The sequence below is a fragment of the Procambarus clarkii genome, chromosome 85, assembly GCF_040958095.1.
Source record: "Procambarus clarkii isolate CNS0578487 chromosome 85, FALCON_Pclarkii_2.0, whole genome shotgun sequence".
Lineage (NCBI taxonomy): Eukaryota > Metazoa > Arthropoda > Malacostraca > Decapoda > Cambaridae > Procambarus > Procambarus clarkii.
The window spans coordinates 21,486,956-21,507,961 of NC_091234.1; the positions used below are offsets into that span (position 1 = coordinate 21,486,956).

Here is a 21,006-nt window from a genome sequence, read left to right on the forward strand (position 1 = left end):
CCTTTCTGGGTGCCTGGCCCGGTCGATGGCAGACAGAATGCTCCAAATCTCATTTGCATTTCTATAGGCCATTGCTCCTCGTGCCTCTCTGAGGGGGCTAGGTTCTGACTCATGGTCTCCGGTAGGCCTAGAACTCCATTCACATTGAATGATGCCAAAAGTCTAATGATATACATATCAACCTGGATAGCTCCGGGGAGCCAAAGGGGCTCCCCCAGAAAAATTTATGATTGTCATACAACTATTGATGGGTTACAACAAATTATTATTCAATATTTTAATATTATACTGTATTTAGTAATTACTCTAGGAATATTCTACTGCACTATAAAACTGGAGTCCAGTATATGGATAAGGATGTTTTTAGCACTAACCGTTCGTGTCTGTTTCTCCAGCACCATCAAGCTGTCCACTGCCTCTTGAACGCGACCATCCTTGGCCATCTGTTGGGCTGCTGGGATTTTTTCATCACACGTGGTTGAGTAATCCACTTCCATTTTGACAAGTCTTCCACCTTCGGTAATAACATTGCCCAAAGTGCCATCTTCAGCGTTTGCTTCTGCAGGCTTCTTGTCTGCAGGCGTCTTGTCTGCTGGCTTCTTGTCTCCTGGCTTCTTGTCTGCAGCCTTCTTGTCTGCAGGTTTCTTGTCTGCTGGCTTCTTATCTGCAGGCTTCTTGTCTGCTGGCTTTTTTTCAGAAGACGACATATTGGCTGAAATAAAAGGGAACTCTAGAAATTTACAATCTTTAGGTAAAATAAGACATACAGTATTAGAACAATCCTTAATTTTTACAAGTAGTACATATTCAAATCAAATTAAATTCACTTGGTTATTTCTAAAAACCAATATATATGTCCAAGATAATGATTTCCCTTACACTACATTCGAGGAGACTATCATGGAGAGCAATTGTAAAATATCTCCTGGAGGGAGTTGATGCTTCGAGGTCTTGTTCTATTATGGGGAAAATTTCACAAAGGTCATCACTGAGCTTGTTTTAAGATGTGCTGAGGAGGAGGAGAGGAAAATGAAAAATAACTAAACGGATGACAAAGGCCGAGCCGGTCGGCCAAGCGGACAGCACACTGGACTTGTGATCCTGTGGTTCTGGGTTCGATCCCGGGCGCCGGCAAGAAACAATGGGCAGATTCTTTCACCCTATGCCTCTGTTACCTAGCAGTAAAATAGGTACCTGGGTGTTAGTCAGCTGTCACGGGCTGCTTCCTGGGGGTGGAGGCCTGGTCAATGGTCAAGGACCGGGCCGCGGGGACACTAAAGCCCCCGAAATCATCTCAAGATAACCTCAAGAAAGGCATACAAATGCTCTAACAACTAAGCACATCATCTGGAAGTGTCAGTTCATCAGGAATCATATAGATTACGAGATATATAAAAGCGCATTAAATTTAGCTACCCCGGAAGATCAGAAAAGTCACAAGAAACTATGAAAGAAAGCTCAAATAAGAAGTAAAACCAAGATAAAATGTTTCAGTATTACCCTTGGAAGAGCAGACCAACCAAGTTATAAATGATAAAAAGACAGCCATCTTTGTAAAATAGTATACATCAGTATGAGGTTGTGTGTTGATGGTGGTAGCAAAGTGTTGCTATTCTATGAAAAGTGTGGGGGTTTAGTCAAGCGACTGACTTAGAGAGTTGAAGTGTGTTTGGGAGTTAATCGCAAATCAGAAAAGTCAGGGTAGGTTTAGTTACGTAAAGTAACGTGAGGTTAGGTTGTACAAGGTTAGTTTAAGTTGGGGTAGGTACCTGGAGCATACCTGGAGAAGATTCTGCGAGTTCACCTACTCCCCGAGTCTGGCTCAACTTGGTCCATCAGTGAAAATAAGCCCAAATCACCTCCTAAAATTCATAAGAGTCCTAAGCCTGTGATGAATATTTTTGTTTCTTCCACTGATCTCTCTCTCTCTTCAATAGACACTTGTACTCCGGAACAGTCCAACAGGCTGTTGCTTAGAGTGGCCCGCAGGTGCAGATATCCACCAATCTGGTTGGTCCGGCACTTCTTGCAAGAACTTATCTAAGTGTCTATTGAACACATCCACCTTTGTTCCAGCAATATTTCTAATGCTTGCTGAGAGGGTGTTGAACAGCTGTGGACCTCTGATGTTCAGAAAGTGTTCTCTGATTGTGCCTATGGCACCTCTACTCTTCACTTTTTCTATTCTACATTTCCTTCCATATCTTTCACTCCAGTATGTCATTATTCTACTGTGCAAATTTGAGACTTGGCCTTCAAGTAACTTCCATGTATATATTATTTGATACCTTTCTCATCTCCTTTCTAGGGAGTACATTTGGAGAGCTTTGAGATGGTCCCAATAACTTATATGTTTTATCATGTCAATGCGTGCCGTATATGTTCTCTGTATTCCCTCTATTTCAGAGATCTCTCCCGCTCTGAAAGCGGAAGCGAGTACGAAGCAGTACTCAAGACAGGACAGCACCAGTGATTTAAAGAATGTTAGCATTGCTGTGGGGTCTCTGTATTTAAACATTCTTATAATCCATCCTATCATTTTCCTGGCTGCCGCTATATTTGCTCAGTTATGTTCACTAAACGTCAGATCGTCAGACATCATAACTCCCAGATCTTTTACATGTGACTTTCCTTCTATGAGTAGGTCTGATTGTGTCCTGTACCCTGTGTTTTGTTTAAGTTCCTCGTTTACACCATACCTCAGTACCTGGAACTTGTCAATGTTAAACATGTTATTTTCAGTTGCCCAATCAAAGACTTTATTAATATCTGCCTGTAGTTTTTCAGTGTCCTCTACACAGGAAACTTTCATGCTGATTTTTGTATCATCTGCCATGGATGACACGAAGGTTTGACTAGTATTTTTGTCTATATCCACAGATAAGAATGAAAAATGTTTTGCCTTTGCAAAGTCTTTGTATACAACATCTGCACTTTGCGTTTCTTCTAAAGCTTATATGATTTTGTCATAGTGGCTGAGTAACTGTGACAGACAGGATCTTCCTGCTCAAAATTCATGTTATCCTAGGTTGTGTAGTTCATTATTTTCCACAAAACTGTAAATTTAATTCCTAATCCCGCTTTCAAAAACTTTTATTTTGTGTGAGGGTAGTACAAACTGGTCTATAATTTTTTTTTCCAAAGCTTTACTCCCCCCTTGTGCAGAGGAGCTATATCTGCAGATTTAAGTGCTGCTGGTATTTCCCCTGTTCAGGCTCTTTCTCCATATTACACTGAGCACTCATGCTACTGGTACTTTACATTTCTTTATGAATAATGAATTCCATGAGTCAGGACCAGGAGGTTGAGTGCATAGGCATGTTGTCAATTTCTCTTCCAAAGTCTTCCGAGTTCTTGTTAATATCGGTTATAGTATCTGCAGCTTAGATGTTTTTTTTTTTTTTTTTTTTTTTTTTTTTTGAGATATATACAAGAGTTTTTACATTCTTGTACAGCCACTAGTACGCGTAGCGTTTCGGGCAGGTCCCTGGAATACGATCCCCTGCCGCGAAGAATCGTTTTTTCATCCAAGTACACATTTTACTGTTGCGTTAAACAGAGGCTACAGTTAAGGATTTGCGCCCAGTAAATCCTCCCCGGCCAGGATACGAACCCATGACATAGCGCTCGCGGAACGCCAGGCGAGTGTCTTACCACTACACCACGGGGACTGCTTAATATCTTAATATGTTATTCATAAAGAAGCTGGCTGGATTAGTTTAAGATGTGTTATGTCAGGTTGTAACATCCCAGATCTTTACGTCTGGGATGTGAATGCATCAGTTGTCCTTGACGTGGCAGTAGTACAGCGTGTTGAATACCCATGAGTGGTTGAAGGATGTGTCGTGGGAGAGTGCAGAGCCGTCTTACCGCATGGGCCCGATGGACACTGGCCCAGGGCATCTGCCCAGGGGTGATGCCCCTGTTCACCTAGCAGTGGACCTCTAGTGAGGTCATTTATCTGGACACTCCCAGGAAGCAGCCCGTAGCAGCTGTCTAACTCCCAGGTATCTGTTTACTGCTAGGAGTGAACAGATGCATCAGGGTGAAAGAAACTCTGCCCATTTGTTTCCGCCTCCACCGGGGATCGAACCCGGAACCTCAGAACTATGAATACCGAGTGCTGTCCACTCAGCTGTCAGGCTCCTCAATAAAGAAGTAAGTAATTATCAAAAGAAGGCACCAAACCGGGAAGGCTATGTAGCACCATCAAATACGCAAAATAATCAGAGGGTGCTAAATATCATCAAGGATGCCAATACGAGAACAAAAACGCATAAGGCGAACGATATCAAAAGTATCCGAGTCACCAAGAATTCTATCGAGGGACAGGTGACCGCGAGGGGCGGTCGGAAAGCAAGACACACGCTCGTCCTGGAAGTCAGGACATTCAAGAAGGACATGCACGACCGTAAGAGGGACAATGCAACTAGGACAATAAGGAGCAGGGCGGCGCTCCATCAAGTGACCATGGGTTAAGCGAGTATGGCCAATACGCAACCTCGCTAGAGCTGTTTCCCACCGCCGGTTACGGTGGAAGGAGGATGGCCACGAGGAAACACAACATTTAAGAGTACGTAGCTTGTTACCAGTAACAGACAACCAAGAAGCCTGCCAACGGGTAAGGACTGAGGAATGGATAACCGGGTAAAAGTCGGAATACGGAATGCCTTTACGAGAGATGGGACAAGAGCGGACAGCTTCCTTAGCGGCAGCATCCGCACGCTCATTTAAAGACACGCCAATATGGCTGGGAACCCAACAAAACTCAACCGACTTAAATTTACTGTGAACGAGAAACAGCCAATGCTGGATCTCGACAACTACCGGATGAACTGGATTAAAGCACCCGAGAGCCATGAGGGCACTACGAGAGTCAACAACAACCACAAAGGAAGACTGACAACGAGAAAGCAGGAGACGAAGAGCATAGAGAATAGCATAAAGTTCCGCTGTAAAGATGCTAGTCTCCGGAGGCAAGCGACACATATAAGTGCGATCAGGAAAAACAACAGAGTAGCCAACACCGTCCGCTGACTTAGACCCATCGGTGAAGACAGAAACGGAGCGGGAGTGAGAAGAAAAGTGCTCGAGGAAAAGGCGTTTGAGAACTGTAGGAGGGGTAAAAGCTTTAGTGATGCGAGTCAAGGATGTACAAAACCGCGGAAGAGGGACCCTCCACGGGGGCAAAGAAGGAACAACACGAGAAGAAACATCAGAAATACGAACGGAAAGAGAATCCTGCAGGCGAGATAACCGGACAGAAAGAGGGAGGTGGTGAAGAGGAACAGGAACCGCAGGAGGGGTAAAAGTTAAAGCACGACAGAGACGAGAGGAAGGATGTTGCAAGGACCGCGCAAGATACCGAAGACAGTAGCGATCACGGCGGTCCTGGAGAGACAGGAAGCCAGTGTCAACATACAAGCTAAGGACGGGAGTCGAACGAAAGGCACCAGAACTGAGGCGCAACCCAGTATGGTGCAAAGCATCAAGACGGCGAAGAGTAGAAGGAGAAGCAGACGAGTAAGCAGGGCAACCATAATCGAGCTTAGACAGGACGAGAGAGGAATGTAAAGCAAGGAGAGTGCGCCTATCTGCCCCCCAAGAAGTATGGGACAAGACCCGAAGGAGGGTAAGGGACTTAGAGCACTCAACACGGAGGTAAGAGATATGGGGAGACCAAGACAAACGAGTGTCAAGGAATAACCCCAAAAGCTTCGCGGAATCTTTGTATTCAAGGGGATGACCATAAAGTGACAAAGAGGGACGAAGAACAACCCGTTTCCGCGTAAAAGTCATGGCACAAGTCTTAGAAGTAGAGAACTTGAAGCCATGACCTGTGGCCCAAGACGACACGGCATCAATCGCAAGTTGAAGCCGGCGTTGAAGGAGAGGCGAATCATCACCCTGACAACAAAGGGTAAGATCATCGACATAGAGAGCGGAGAAGACACCAGAAGGAAGAGAGGAAAGAAGACCATTGAGGGCAACCAGAAAAAGAGTAGTGCTCAGAACACTACCCTGGGGCACACCTTCGTATTGCTGAAAAGGGGGAGAGAGAGCGGTACCAAGGCGCACCCGAAAGGAACGACGAGAGAGGAAGCTGCGGAGAAAGAGAGGGAGATGACCACGAAGGCCAAAAGAATGAAGTTGAGATAGGATATGATAACGCCAAGTGGTGTCGTAAGCCTTTTCTAGGTCAAAAAGGACGGCAACAACGGAGGTCTTCGCAGCAAAAGCAGTACGTATATAGACCTCCAAGTTCACCAGGACATCTGTCGTGCTGCGGCACTTGCGGAAACCAAATTGAGAAGGGGAGAGGAGGTGATGGTGTTCCAGGAACCACATCAGACGAACGTTAACCATACGTTCAAAGAGTTTGCAGACACAACTTGTGAGAGCAATAGGGCGAAAGTCCTTAGGGGAAGTACCCAGAGACCCTGGTTTGCGAACAGGGAGGACAACGGCATCGAGCCAGTCCTCAGGGACTGACGACGACTCCCAGATCCGATTATACAGACTCAGTAAATACTGAGACGTGCTCGGAGGGAGATGGCGAAGCATCTCATAATGAATACCATCGGAGCCCGCCGCCGTAGAACCGCAGAGGGCCAGGGCAGAACGAAGTTCAGAGAGAGAGAAGGGATCATTATAGGGAAGCTGAAGATGAGTGCAGAAATCTAAAGGACGAGACTCAAGGACAGGTTTACGAAGAAGGAAAGATTGGGGAAGATGAAGACCAGAGCTAACAGAAGAAAAGTGGGAACCCAGTTCGGAAGCGACCTGCAACGGGTCCGCCACAAGAGTATCATGGAGGTGAAGGACCGGTGAAACATCGGGAACGAACTTACCCGCTATCTTGCGGATACGCTTCCAGATCTGGGCCAGAGGGGTTTCGGACGTAATTGTCGAGACATAAGAAGCCCAACATTCACGTTTAGCCGTACGGATGGCCCTACGGGCCACCGCACTCGCTTTCCGAAAGAAAAGAAAAGAATCGGTCGTCTGCCTACGGCGGTGCTTCTTCCAGGCTGCACGCTTACAGCGGACAGCCCGAGCACAGTCCGCATTCCACCAGGGAACGCACTTCCGTGGACCCCGAGAGGAAGAGCGAGGAATAGAGCGGAGGGCAGCGTCGAAGACAGTGTCATGAAAAAGGAGGAGAGCGCGAGAGAGGGGCAGAAGGGAGAGGTCAGAGAGAGTAGCACTGAGGGAAAACAGGGTCCAGTCCGCCTTAGCAAACTGCCATCTAGGGAAAGAGAGGGAAGGGCGAAAAGAGAAAAAGGAAACAAGGATGGGGAAATGATCACTTCCATGGAGGTCATCAAGAACCTGCCATGTGAAATCTAAGTAAAGAGAAGAAGAGCAGAGAGAAAGATCAAGACAAGAAAGGGTGCGAGTTCGAGAGTCCAAATGAGTGGGCTCACCAGAATTCAGAAGAGACAGGGAAGAAGAGAGGAGAAACGGCTCAAGGAGGCGACCCCGGGTATTCGTCAGAACGTCACCCCAAAGAGAATGACGACAATTGAAGTCACCCAGCAGGAGCACAGGCTCCGGCAAGGAGTCTAGGAGGTGTTTCAAATCAGGAAGAGAGAGCGGGACACTCGGGGGGAGATAAATGGAACAAACTGTGTACCATTTCCCCACAAAGATACGAGCAGCAGAACAATGGAGAGGCGAAGGAAAAAGTAAAGGAACAAAGGGAACATCAGCCCGAATCAAGAGAGCAGAAGAATTAGAAGCCCCAGCAATGGCTGGGGGGGGGGGGAGAGAAAGGAATAGCCACGAAAACGACCAGGACGAGCACCAAGCATCGGCTCCTGGAGACAGACACAAAGGGGCGAAAACCGCGAAACCAGAAGTTGGAGTTCGAGGAAATTGGCGTAATAACCTCGAACGTTCCATTGAAGAATGGACAACGACGAGAAGAGAAAGGACAAAAACAGAGAACAAGGAAGAAACAAAGGCGAAAGACCAACAGAGCACGTTAAAGAATATCAGGGTCGGGATCAGGGTCAGCAAAGTCAGGGTTAGGGGGCATGGGTAAACTGAGCAAAGACGGAGGGAAGGAAACGGGAGAACAGATCAGAGGTGGGCGGGCAGGGTCCGGAGGAGGAGGAGGAGGAGGAGGAGACAACGGAGAGGAGCAGTCAAGGACAGCAGCAGGAAGAGGGGGAGTAGAAAGAGAGGAGAGCACCCCAGCAAGAGCAGCAACCGAAAGGGAAGCAGGGGCCAAAGAAACCTCCATAGCAGGAACAGGGGGCGCAAGCACTGAAACGGGAGTGGAAGGAGCAACAGAGCCAGAAGGAGGAGCTGAGGAAGAAAGCGAAGCCTTCTTACCCGCCGGGGAAGAGGAAGGAGAGGAGCCAGGCTTACGCTTCTGACTTAAAGAGACCGGTGTCCCAGCAACTACGTACCGGGCAACGGATTCCAGTGTCTCAACAGGAGAAGCCGAACGAGAGCACACACGACGGCCGTTAGGAGAGCGATGGACATCCGCCCGCACCGACAGGCGGCGGGGAGAGCCGATAGATGGAGGAAGAGGATGGGAAGGAGGATCGGAGGGGGACGAGGAAGGAGACACAGAAGACACGACAGACCGGGTAGAAGGAAGGGGAACCCCAGACAGAGGACCAGGAGGAGGATCCTTCGGGAGAGAACCCAAAGGGACAGAGGAGGGGGCAGTGGGCGCATCAGGGTCCAAGGCCTGGAAACGGTTGTGAGTCTGAGGAAGGCGGGAAGGACGAGGAGAGGAAGAGCGCAACACGCGAGCATAAGAGATATTAGCATAAGGCGGGAGCCGGCGAACCTGGCGCCTCGCCTCAGGAAAAGATAAATGCTCCCGGTGCTTCAAGTTGAGGACGGCTGCCTCAAGCTTGTAATGGACACACGCACGGGAGAAGGTAGGATGGGCCTCACCGCAGTTGAGGCAACGAGCCTGGGGAGAAGCGCACTCCGACTTAGAGTGACCTTCGCCACCACACAAAGGACAGAGAGAGACAGTCCCGGAGCAGCGGAGGGCACCATGCCCAAACCTCCAGCACTTGTTGCAGAGCCGAGGAGAAGGAATGTACTCCTGGACAGAGCACCTGGCACCAGCAAGAATGACAGAGGGTGGAAGGGTCCTACCATCAAAGGTAATCTTCACAACCCGGAGGGGTTGACGGCGACTACCACGAGGGGGACGAGTAAACGTGTCCACCTGGAGAATAGAATGGCCCTGGGCAGCGAGGATATGTCGAATATCGTCGTGGCAGTCGCGTAGGTCCCGAACACCGGTCGCAACATGGGGCGGGAGCAAAATAGTGCCAACACTGGCATTCAACTGGACGTTCTTCGAGACCCGAACGGGGGTCTCGCCAAGGCAGGATAAGGCAGCCAAGCGGGAAGCAGCATCCTGAGAAGGAGCAGCAACGACACGCGTACCGAGACGAGTGGGGTTAAAAGTAATGGAGGCATCCACGGAATCAATGAGATGTCGATGAAGGGAGAAATCGTCAGGAGGCGCAGAATCAAGAGGGAGGAGATCAAAATATTTGGCCCACGAAGCGGGACCAAACAAGGCTTGATAGGTAGCAGAACTGGAAGGAATCGAGCGAGGGCGGCCGTGACGAGAACGGCGGTGAGAACCCCCAGAGAGAGAGGGGTTAAAAGGCGCAGTAGTAACAACGAGAGAAGGAGCCGCGCCAGGGGACGAGGTAGTCACCACTGGGGGCTTGGGGCTCGACCCAACCACAGAGGAGGGAGGGGAGCCAGGGGAAGGAGTCAGAGAGGCCAAAGGAGGAGCAAGGTCGGGGCCCAATGCAGCGGAGGCTACAGAGCCCGGTCTTCCAATACGGACCGACTCGGGGGCTTGGTCGCCCACCCCACGAGCCTGAGAAGGTAAACCAGAAGAAGCCGAAGCAGGGGTAATCATCTTGACGAAAGAAGAATTCACTCACGAATGTGCCCCCACACCCACCATGGAGCCACAATTAGAGGCAGGACACCCAACAAGAAGCTATCGCCGATCTTGTCGGGGCCTCCTAGGGGTGCGTCGTGAGTATACGCCCCACAAACGCCACCTTAAGAAACCGACAGTCCGTCGAGATCGGGTTCAGTGACGAAGTGGGGATTGACAATAAAAGGTTCCCCTCGCTCTCGACGTCGGGTACTGCAGTTCTACGGGTGCAAGAGTATGCCTCCTCAAGCACCCGGGCGTCAAAATAGAAGAAGTCCAAGGGAAGAACCAGAACGAGCAAAAGGTCGGCAGGAAACGGCAAGCAGATAGGAGAAGAGGGGGGAGAAAAACGAAACAGAAGGAAAAGGAAAAGATGCCCAGCAGAATTGGAGAGGACGGCAGCAGGAGCACAAGGCTAGAAAAGGACAGGACTGTCCCAAGGAGCATCACACTCCGGCAGCCGCCCACCAAGCCCCCACACGGCGACAACGAGCTGAGCGGGGAGGGGGCCTCAATAAAGAAACAAAGGCATAAAGAAACTAGAAGTGTAGATTCTTTATTATTTAAGCAACATTGCTTAGAGCAGGAATACTGGCATAGTGTTGACACGTAAAGTTTCTGTAACTCGCTGTCTTACAAATTACAAGAAATTAGAATCAGAGGTTTGCCATTTCGTGGTGAAAGTCAGATTATTGGGTCATCAAAAAATGGCAACTATTTAGGTATACTTGAGCTGCCTAGTGAATTTGACCCTTTCTTGCAAGAACATCACAAAATGTATGGAAAGCTTGAAAAAGGGAATCTGTCATATTTATCTGCAAATAGGGTACTAGTGAGGAATTTATTGAATTACTGTACTAGTATTTGCCAGCGTAAAACACGCACCATCGCCCAAGACGCACCCCTATTTTACAAGAATAATTTGTGGAAAAAAAAAAAAAAACTTTTGGTGTATTTCATCACACATTCATTGAAGGATATTTTAAAGTGGATTTTGTATCCCGACTCGTAGCTCCTCTCAGATACCTGTGAGTTACACAGCTGCTATGGGCTGGTTCCTGGGGAGGGGGGTGTAACAAACAGGAGGCCTTGGCCGCGGAGACGCTAAACTCCGAAATCATCTTAAGGCAACTTAAGATGACCTCCACTCCAGACATCTCTCACACAGATCAACCGACATTTACTGTCCGACATATTAAAGGCTGTGAGCCTGTGTAATGTTTCTTGATGTTCATCCCCATCTTTTCTCACGGAGCAAAGGATCTAACAGACACTGTTGTGGATTTTCTTAATGAGAACAAAATTCTACTATCAAAGTGCTGTGGTCAGTCATACGATAATGTCTCAAATATATCTGGACGATATACTGGATTGTAAGCACAAATTCATCAACTCAATGAGTTTGCCATCTATGTCCCCTGTGCTAGACACAGCCTGAACTTGGTGTGCATAAGAGGAGCAATGTGTTGGCTACAGGCTGTCAAATTCTTTGACTTTGTTCAGCATCTCTATTCATTTTTTGCTGGTTCTAATCATCGCTGGAATGTATTGACATCATCTTTGAGAAAAGATTTTGTGATCAAGTGTCTCTAACACACGATGGTCAGCACATTTTGATGCTGTTCGTGCTCTGTAGGGGGGAGGGGGGGGTTGAGAAAATAAAACATGCACTGGATTCTCTATCAGCTGACAATGAACGCAAGTTCATTGACTACAAGGCGAGAGGCAGAAGGATTGAGCAAAAAATAAAAAATGGAAAACCTGGAAACTTTCTCAATGCTTTGGAATAACATGTTAGAAAGAATGAACGAAACAAACAAGATCTTACAATCAAAGGATGTGAACATCCTTGTTGCCACAAATCTTCTTGAGTCTATGAAAACCTGCCTTCAGGAAACTAAGAGACAAAGTCAATATGAATTACTGAATTAAGTCAATATGAATTCAAAACCAGGAGTGTGTGTCCAGATACAGATTACTGTGATGGAGAAAATGGAAATGAAGTGTGCATCTTAGTAGATATGATGGATCAGCAGAAGTTACTTCTTAAGGTTAACTTGAGATGATTTCGGGGCTTTTTAGTGTCCCCGTGGCCCGGTCCTCGACCAGGCCTCCACCCCCAGGAAGCAGCCCGTGACAGCTGACTAACACCCAGGTACCTATTTACTGCTAGGTAACAGGGGCATAGGGTGAAAGAAACTCTGCCCATTGTTTCTCGCCGGCTCCCAGGATCGAACCCGGGACCACAGGATTACAAGTCCAGTGTGCTGTCTGCTCGGCCAACCGGCTCCCTTGAATTATATATTATGAATAACCTCTATTATGATCTTTTAAATGAATGTGAGCATCTCAAGCACCCCATGGCTCTTGATGACAATTGTGACACTCCCTGCACCGTACAAAAAAATATTTTCGGGCAATTTGAAATCTGTATTCCCGAATGTTGAAACTGCACTCAGTGTGTTCTTGTGCACGATGGTGACCAAATGTTCAGGAGAACGTTCTTTTTCAAGAGTGAAACTTATAACAAATCTGCTTCATAGCACAATGGGGCAGCACCATTTAAACTGGCTTTCATTCGTGCATGGAAAATGACATCCTGACGACCATTGACTTCAAGCCAACAACACTGTACTTCAATTCTCTGAAAAGAAATGCCGCAAATGCTTGTTATAATAAGAAGTTCGTAGTAATTTCATACTGTGCCATCTAATCTGTGTAGCTTACTGAGTATTATTGTGTTTTTCAAGCCTTGTGTATTGTTTAAATGTTTAGTCGCCTCTCTACAAAATGTTGTTTAATGTTTTAACACCAGTTTTCTTGAATTACCAATAAAATAAATATATATGTTTAATATTATCCACCATTTAATTTTTATTCCTGCGAGTGGTTGTCATAGGGGCCCACACTGGTGTGTGCCCTGGGGCCCACACTGCTGTTAAGACGGCCCTATGAGCATGTTTTATAACCTGCCCCAAACGCTAAACGTGTTAGTGGCTTTACAATAATGTAAAAACATCCATATTATCTAAAAAAAACTAACTAAATGTGGTGTGTGAGGTGGCCCCCGCTGGGAGGTCTCTCACCTTCACCTCATCACCATCACGCAACAAAACTCATACTCATACACCATCACTGGATACTCTTGAGTACCTGAAGAGTTGAACCTTGAGTGTGTAGAGTAGGTGTGAGCAGTGGCTGAGTTACCTGAGTGTGTGTGGCTCGTCCCTCCCTCACTCACTCACTCACTCAAGTCGGCGACTCACGTAAACAAACGATACAACTCTCACGCAAATCTTCGACTTGTAGATATATGTTACTTCTAATTTATTATCTAGATGTATTTTTTGTTATTTTTTTATATATGTTTTATATTTAGCTAATAATAGGCACTACAAATGTTTAATTTGTACTATACAGTAACTATATTAATAATATGTTATAGAAAGTCAATAATATGTCATATGCATATAATTCCGGATTACATTTGCACATTATCATTTAATACGCTATTGATAGGTAATGTTTTTACATACATAGTTGTATGAAAGATAGTTGTTTTAAAATAATTATTTTTTATGTAAAAATATTATCCATATGGTGTAGCAAGGTAGCCTTGCAACATTCACTGCCTGAGCAGGGTCTATGAAGGTTGGCGGGAATTCAGGTATTTTTTAAAATACTGCCCAGGCTAAAAGCTACGGCCAACAAGGACTCCTGGTTCAACCTTCACAATGATTATGGGCTATTCATGCCTATGCCACCTCTTGGGGGACTGAATCTCTATCAATCAGTTAATCTTGACAACAATCGACTTGAGAATGGTCCAGGACGGACCGAAACGTCGTCGTCCCTTCACCTTCTAGTGTGTGGTCTGGTCAAATCTTGACAACGCTCTGCCTGGGGGCCGCCGACTCACGTTCTGTTTTGCAGTTTTGGATTTTGATACTACCGTTTGGCGTTCCCATTCAACGGTCCGGATTGTTACGACGCCTGGCGCATATATCGTCTTGGGGTCACGGGGTATTTAATTGATTTTGAACGTTTCCTGGTTGGTTCTTCGGGCGGGGTGAAGGTGTCCGGCGCCGGCTTTGCCGAGAGGTGCCGGAATTTGGTGGGTCTTGGTGGGATCCTCATATTTTACTATTTGTATCTGCAGAATCGAGCTATTAGCTTTTGGACTCCGCCTTTCTAACCAGAACTTCGCCTTTCTAACCAATTTATTTTTCCTCTATTATGTCTACTACATATATTTCTCTTACACACGCACACACACAGGAAGCAGCCCGGATAGCAGCTGTTTAACTCATAAGAACTTAAGAATAAAGGTAACTGCAGAAGGCTTATTGGCCCATACGAGACAGCTCTTAAACTTCCAGGTTTAAGACTACAACCCCAGAACGCTGTCCACTCAGCTATGAGGCCCCTACATTGTGCCCTAGCTTAGCTGTGGTGGGCGACTGGCTTTTGCTCTGCCGGGGACCACTGGATGACATTTAGCGTTTTAGTTAGGGCCAAGTTTTTGCTTTTGCTAAGCAGTTCTTTGTGTGGGGTGGGGCCAGTCCTTGCTTTCCTGAGGGACTCGTGGGTCTCCCCAATCATCTGCCCATCTGTGTGTTTATTGGCCGCGAGGTACATTAGTTTCCATCAACAGGCGTCATTCATTTCGCCATTAGTCTTCGCGATTAACCCTTCACGAGTACGTCGGGGGGGCATCCGGTCCCTCGAGCGTCGTCGCTCCTAAATCAACCAATATACGGCCAACTGTTGAAATTGTTCTCGACCCCTACACTGGCAGCTCTGGTGGCCGCCAACCTTACTCTCACTCCACCACAACGCTACATAGCTTCTCAAACGGTTTTTGCCAGGGAGGGGGGTCAGCTCATGGATCATGCACGGACCGCGACATCACTTCGACACTTCGCCCGACCTTGAAGATGTCTTTCGCCACATCTACCGCGGCCGACCTCGCCACAAACACCAGATTCCAATGCCTCGGAATCACTACACCACCGGATTTAGTGAAGAAGGAACGATACTATGATCTGAATCAATGCTTCACCCGCCAAACACACACCGAAACTACGACGTTGGTACAACGTTCGAACAACTTTTAACACCACCTAACCAGTTATAACAACCAATATAGCAAGTTGTAACGACGTTCTAATACGTCATAAACACGTTAAGCCAAGATGTAACAACTTTATTACAAGTTGTAACAAGCGGAAAATAGAGACAGTTTCGGTTTGTGTTTCCAGGGCATGGGGTTACCAGTACTCTCACTACACCGGCAAGTGCATGTTGTGCACACCAAAATGCAACATTTGCACCGAGGACCACCACTACACTGCCTGCACAGCCATCCACCAGAAATGTCTCCTCTGCAACAACCAACATACACCTGTCTCCCCCCCTGACTGTCCTCGCAGGAAGGGGAAAATGAAGATGATGGAAATCTCTGCCATCGCCACACCTCGACCTGTCAACCCACCCGCGAGCGTCTGCAGCATTCCCGCCCTTGCTCTGGATCACACCTGATAACGGCGCCGCTACCTCACCACCGCCTGGTCCCTGGGGACGCCACACTCAGCTAACCTAACCTCAGCCTGCAGCTGCCCCCCAAATAACACCTTCTACCAGTACTTCTACACCTCGCCGATAAACTGGAGGGCAACGACGTCAACCTCGCTATACGTCCACACCATCAACCGGCTGCTCACCGCAAATGGACTGCCGACGGTCACAGCACCCGGCGACCTTCTCCCAGCTCCTCCAGCTGGCGGCCCCACAACCAGTCCGGAAACAGGGGACGCCACCCACCCTGGCTGCCCTTGTCAACATCGACATCACCACATCCGAAGACGACGCTGGACCACCCGTAACTCCGACAATCGACACCAGGAAGCGCTCCAGAACCTACACCGACGTTGGCGAGAATGACCTTGCGACCGACGACGACAAAAGGACCGCCTACGTTCTCTACATAGCGCCCAGCTAGTTCACCAGCAACGTAAACACCAGACAACAACCGCCTCACAAATGTAACAGGATAATCAGCACGAAGACCGTCAACAAACACCCACGCCCCATGTATGTCCACTCCCTACTCCACGAACTCCTACACTGACCTCACTATACTGAAGAGCGAGTTCAACGACCTGCAGTTTCACCGCTAATTGCCAGACGGACAAATTGAATTCCTCGAAAAAGACGACGATCCTGATGGTACCAAACTACCGACGTTATTGTGTGCGATGTAAAGCACACAATACAGTACGTAGATGTAGTAGATCTACAGTAGTAGATGTAGTAGTAGATCTGCAGTAGACCTGTAGTAGATCTGCAGTAGTAGATGAGTACATGTACATTAATAATAAAAGCAGGCGATGAGTCACAATAACGTGGCTAAAGTATGTTGACCAGACCACACACTAGAAGGTGAAGGGACGACGACGTTTCGGTCCGTCCTGGACCATTCTCAAGTCGATTGTGAAGGACTTGAGGACCTGTTATTCATACTGTTATTCTTGATTGTGATCGACACAATCGACTTGAGAATGGTCCAGGACGGATCGAAACGTCGTCGTCCCTTCACCTTCTAGTGTGTGGTCTGGTCAACAATAATAAAAGCATTTGTGTGTACTTCTGGTAAGAAACTGCGTGTGTAAAGGAAGAAATGTGTATGTTTATCACTCAGAATGTTCAGTAATATGTTGATTGTTTGTGTCAGTACATATGAACAAGTTGTACTGAACGGAGTGAGAATAGCTTGAGGAACCTTATCAATTCGTGTATAAAATAAATAAATAAATGTTTATTTAGGTAAGGTACATACATACAAGAAATTTTTACAAAGATTGGTTGACTTATAGATAGAGCTAGTACATACAATGCCTAAAGCCACTATTACGCAAAGCGTTTCGGGCATGAAAAACTTAAATGACTAAAGCTTAATACTAATTGAGCATAATGAGTAAAATGAAAACAAGAAATGAAAACATAGCTGAAAAAGCAGCACAAATACAATTCTGTCGACAAACAGCGCTCTTTAAAAAAAACAGACATTGGCTGACAATAGAGGGGTAAGGTAGGTCACAGGGAATTTATTAGGTATAGAGGGCCTCGTAGCCTGGTGGATAGCGCGCAGGACTCGTAATTCTGTGGCGCGGGTTCGATTCCCGCACGAGGCAGAAACAAATGGGCAAAGTTTCTTTCACCCTGAATGTCCCTGCCAATGACTAACAAGATAGAGCGGTTAATTCTACTCAAGCTTTGCACATTACATCAACTTAAGATAACCCCAGGAGTCAGATTTGTCTTGTAGATAACACAAACAAGATGGTGTGGCGGCCGGAGAGGATGTCTCCGTGGCGCAGTGGTAAAACACCCGCCCGGCGCTTCGTCAGCGATTTGTCCTGGGTTCGTATCCTGGCTTGGAAGGTTTGACTGAGCGCCAATCCTTAACTGTAGCCTCTTTTTACCCAGCTGAGAATTGGTACATAGATAAAATATGATGTTTATTCAGGTAAAGGTACATACAGTGAAAATGAGTTACAAACATAATGTCGGATTAATAGATAACATTAATCTATTTAGGAAAAGTACATACATAGTTGCGGCTACGAGGGCCTCGTAGCCTGGTGAGGGCCTCGTAGCCTGGTGGATAGCGCGCAGGACTCGTAATTCTGTGGCGCGGGTTCGATTCCCGCACGAGGCAGAAACAAATGGGCAAAGTTTCTTTCACCCTGAATGTCCCTGTTACCTAACAGTAAATAGGTACCTGGGAGTTAGTCAGCTGTCACGGGCTGCTTCCTGGGGGTGGAGGCCTGGTCGAGGACCGGGCCGCGGGGACACTCAAAAAAAAAAAAGCCCCGAAATCATCTCAAGATAAGAACCTCAAGTTGCAGAGTTACAGTACAAACATTCTGTTAGATTTAAAGATAGAGGCAGTACATACAATACCTAAAGCCACTAGAATTAATAGATAGAGCTAGTACATACAATGCCAGAAGCCCCTAATACACACAGCGTTTAGGGCAAGATGTGGTGGAAAAACCTAGACCAACATTTAATACTAATTGAGATCAAAAGCATAAATTGATATGGAAAAAAAGAATAAGAGAATGATAATTACATGGAACAGCAGAAAATGCAACATAACAGCAGAAGGAATTTTAACTAAATAAACAGAAGAATACAATTTTCCTTAAGATGTGACGACTTATACTGAATTTTGTAACTAGCTCATCAAGGACCAGATTCACGAAGCAGTTACGCAGGTACTTACGAACGTGAACATCTTTCCTCAATCTTTGACGGCTTTGGTTACATTTATTAAACAGTTTACAAGCATGAAAACTTGCCAATCAACTGTTGTTATTGTTATAAACAGCCTCCTGGTGCTTCCGAGCTCATTAACTGTTTAATAATTGTAAACAAAGCCGCCAAAGATTGAGAAAAGATGTACAGGTTCGTAAGTGCTGGCGTCCCTGCTTCGTGAATCTGGCCACAAGATTGTAACTTGCTTAGCTAAATGAATTGTGGGGTTCAGTCCCTGAGCCCATTATGTGTCTATGTGCCTAATCTTCATCAATCTCGTCTCATCACAATCGACTTGAGAATGGTCCAGGACGGACCGAAATGTCGTCGTCCCTTCACCTTCTAGTGCGTGGTGTGGTCAACATACTTCAGCCACGTTATTGTGACTCCTCGTCTGCATTTGGCATTTATTAATGTGTTAAAGATTGGCACCAGTGCCACACTATCGGCATCAAACACCTTCCTCCCCCCCCCCACCCCACCCCAACCTGCACACGATTTTCACGAAGTCTGAAAAATTGGTTGAGTTATCCACAGACTCTTTGAGATGTTTCCGTGCTTTGTTATATTATTTGTCTGAGAGAGAGAGTGGGAGCGAGGGGGAGCTGAGACATATTTGAACAGAGGAAAGGAGAGATGGGAGGAGATTGGGAGAAAGAGGGATGTTGGGTGAGAGGGGAGAAAGGTGGAGAGGATAGAGAGTGAGAGACGGGGAGATATAGGAGAGAGAGAGAGAGAGAGAGAGAGAGAGAGAGAGAGAGAGAGAGAGAGAGAGAGAGAGAGAGAGAGAGAGAGAGAGAGAGAGAGAGAGAGAGAGAGAGAGAGAGAGAGAGAGAGAGAGAGAGAGAGAGACCCGGGTGTCTGGGTATCCACTCTTGTATCTATAAAAGGGACTGTGTCTTCCCTTAGTTTACCTGAGAGCCACCAACTCTAGTGGCCTCGACGAGGACAGGAAGTCGGCGGCTTGTCGTAGGTCCCCCTAATGTCTGTCAGTTTGTCGGGGTGAGGTTAGTAGCGAGGCGGTTGCAATTACAGCTCTCAATGATGAACAATTCAATTTCTTTCTTTATTATGCACCCCATACCCATCCCGTGGGCGGTGTTGTAAAGGGTTACAGAGGCACATAATCAGTTCAGGAATTGAACCCTCTAGTTCGTTTAGCTAAGCAAATAACAATCTTTTGACGCTAGTTACAAAATTATTAATGCTATATATACATGTACACATTCTCATACATACATGTACATATATATAAATACGTATACATATATACATACACATACATATATAATCACCCACACAAATACACACATCAGTAATCTTTTGTGTCACAAGTGATTCAACAAGAGGCTCACAACAGTCACTATACAAGGCACTTTACATCTATGGTGAGTCACACAGTTACTAGTCTTGCTCCACACCCACCCAACTGGGCGGCAGCTTTACAGTCATGTGCTCCACACCCACCCAACTGGGCGGCAGCTTTACAGTCATGTGCTCCACACCCACCCAACTGGGCGGCAGCTTTACAGTCATGTGCTCCACACCCACCCAACTGGGCGGCAGCTTTACAGTCATGTGCTCCACACCCACCCAACTGGGCGGCAGCTTTACAGTCATGTGCTCCACACCCACCCAACTGGGCGGCAGCTTTACAGTCATGTGCTCCACACCCACCCAACTGGGCGGCAGCTTTACAGTCATGTGCTCCACACCCACCCAACTGGGCGGCAGCTTTAGTCATGTGCTCCACACCCACCCAACTGGGCGGCAGCTTTACAGTCATGTGTCCCACACCCACCCAACTGGGCGGCAGCTTTACAGTCATGTGCTCCACACCCACCCAACTGGGCGGCAGCTTTACAGTCATGTGCTCCACACCCACCCAACTGGGCGGCAGCTTTACAGTCATGTGCCCCACACCCACCCAACTGGGCGGCAGCTTTACAGTCATGTGCCCCACACCCACCCAACTGGGCGGCAGCTTTACAGTCATGTGCATGCATTACCTGCAGTAAGCAAACTATGGCTACTTCGCTAAGATTTCGGGCTGCACATCATTATGAATGAAGTACTTACACATTCCTTGGACACTATTGATGGCATTATCTCTGATATCCACGATTTGTTCACATTCCATTATATAATGACACAAAGTATGCGAATAGTTCTGCTGACAGAGTTTACATTTAGTAAAGTCTACATCAGCAGATGTTACAAACTGCCAGAGGTACTTGTAGCCTAGCCTAAGCCTAGCAGTGGTAACATCTAGAAGTCTGCTAACATTATTGGATGACCCATAGACGTGCGGCTCTTCCTGCATAATAGAATGATGATAGATGGAGCAACTGGTGTGAATTTCACTTTGCCTCAAGTCTCCGAAATTTAGTTGATGTTCCTGGGATATTGCTGCCCTCACGCTGGCCAGAGGCAGTGCGAGGGTCATAGGGTGGACGGGGGTCGATTCCCCATGCCCCTCGCATGAGTAGGATTGTCACCTGTAATGTCTGAAATGGTTTGAGTGTCAATAGAGTGCTGACCAATACAGTTTTCGGGCTGATATCTCAACGGCGATAACGTTTTTTGAACGTCAATAACATTGATTCAGTGCCGATAACGTTAATTCTACATTGATAACATTGAATCAACGCTGATATTTTCTTGAGGTTATCTTGAGACGATTTCGGGGCTTAGCGTCCCCGCGGCCCGGTCCTCAACCAGGCTTCTTTTTGTTACACATCCCC

The 21,006-nt window shown here is 46.9% G+C and overlaps 1 protein-coding gene across 2 annotated transcripts in view; it reads right to left on the reverse strand.

Moving 5' to 3' along the window:
• Positions 1–13,245, reverse strand: part of Rpn5 (regulatory particle non-ATPase 5) — a 37,036-nt gene extending 23,791 nt beyond the window's left edge. Inside the window, exons 1-2 of one of the 2 annotated variants that reach the window (XM_045728479.2) lie at positions 13,094–13,245; positions 375–712 (exon numbers count right to left, since the gene is read on the reverse strand). In XM_045728479.2, the coding sequence (XP_045584435.2) occupies positions 375–707 (333 nt within the window). In that variant the 5' untranslated portion in view covers positions 708–712; positions 13,094–13,245. The remainder of the gene's footprint in view (positions 1–374; positions 713–13,093) is intronic. The other variant, XM_045728480.2, reaches the window with a different exon arrangement.
• Between the last annotated feature and the right edge of the window lie 7,761 nt (positions 13,246–21,006).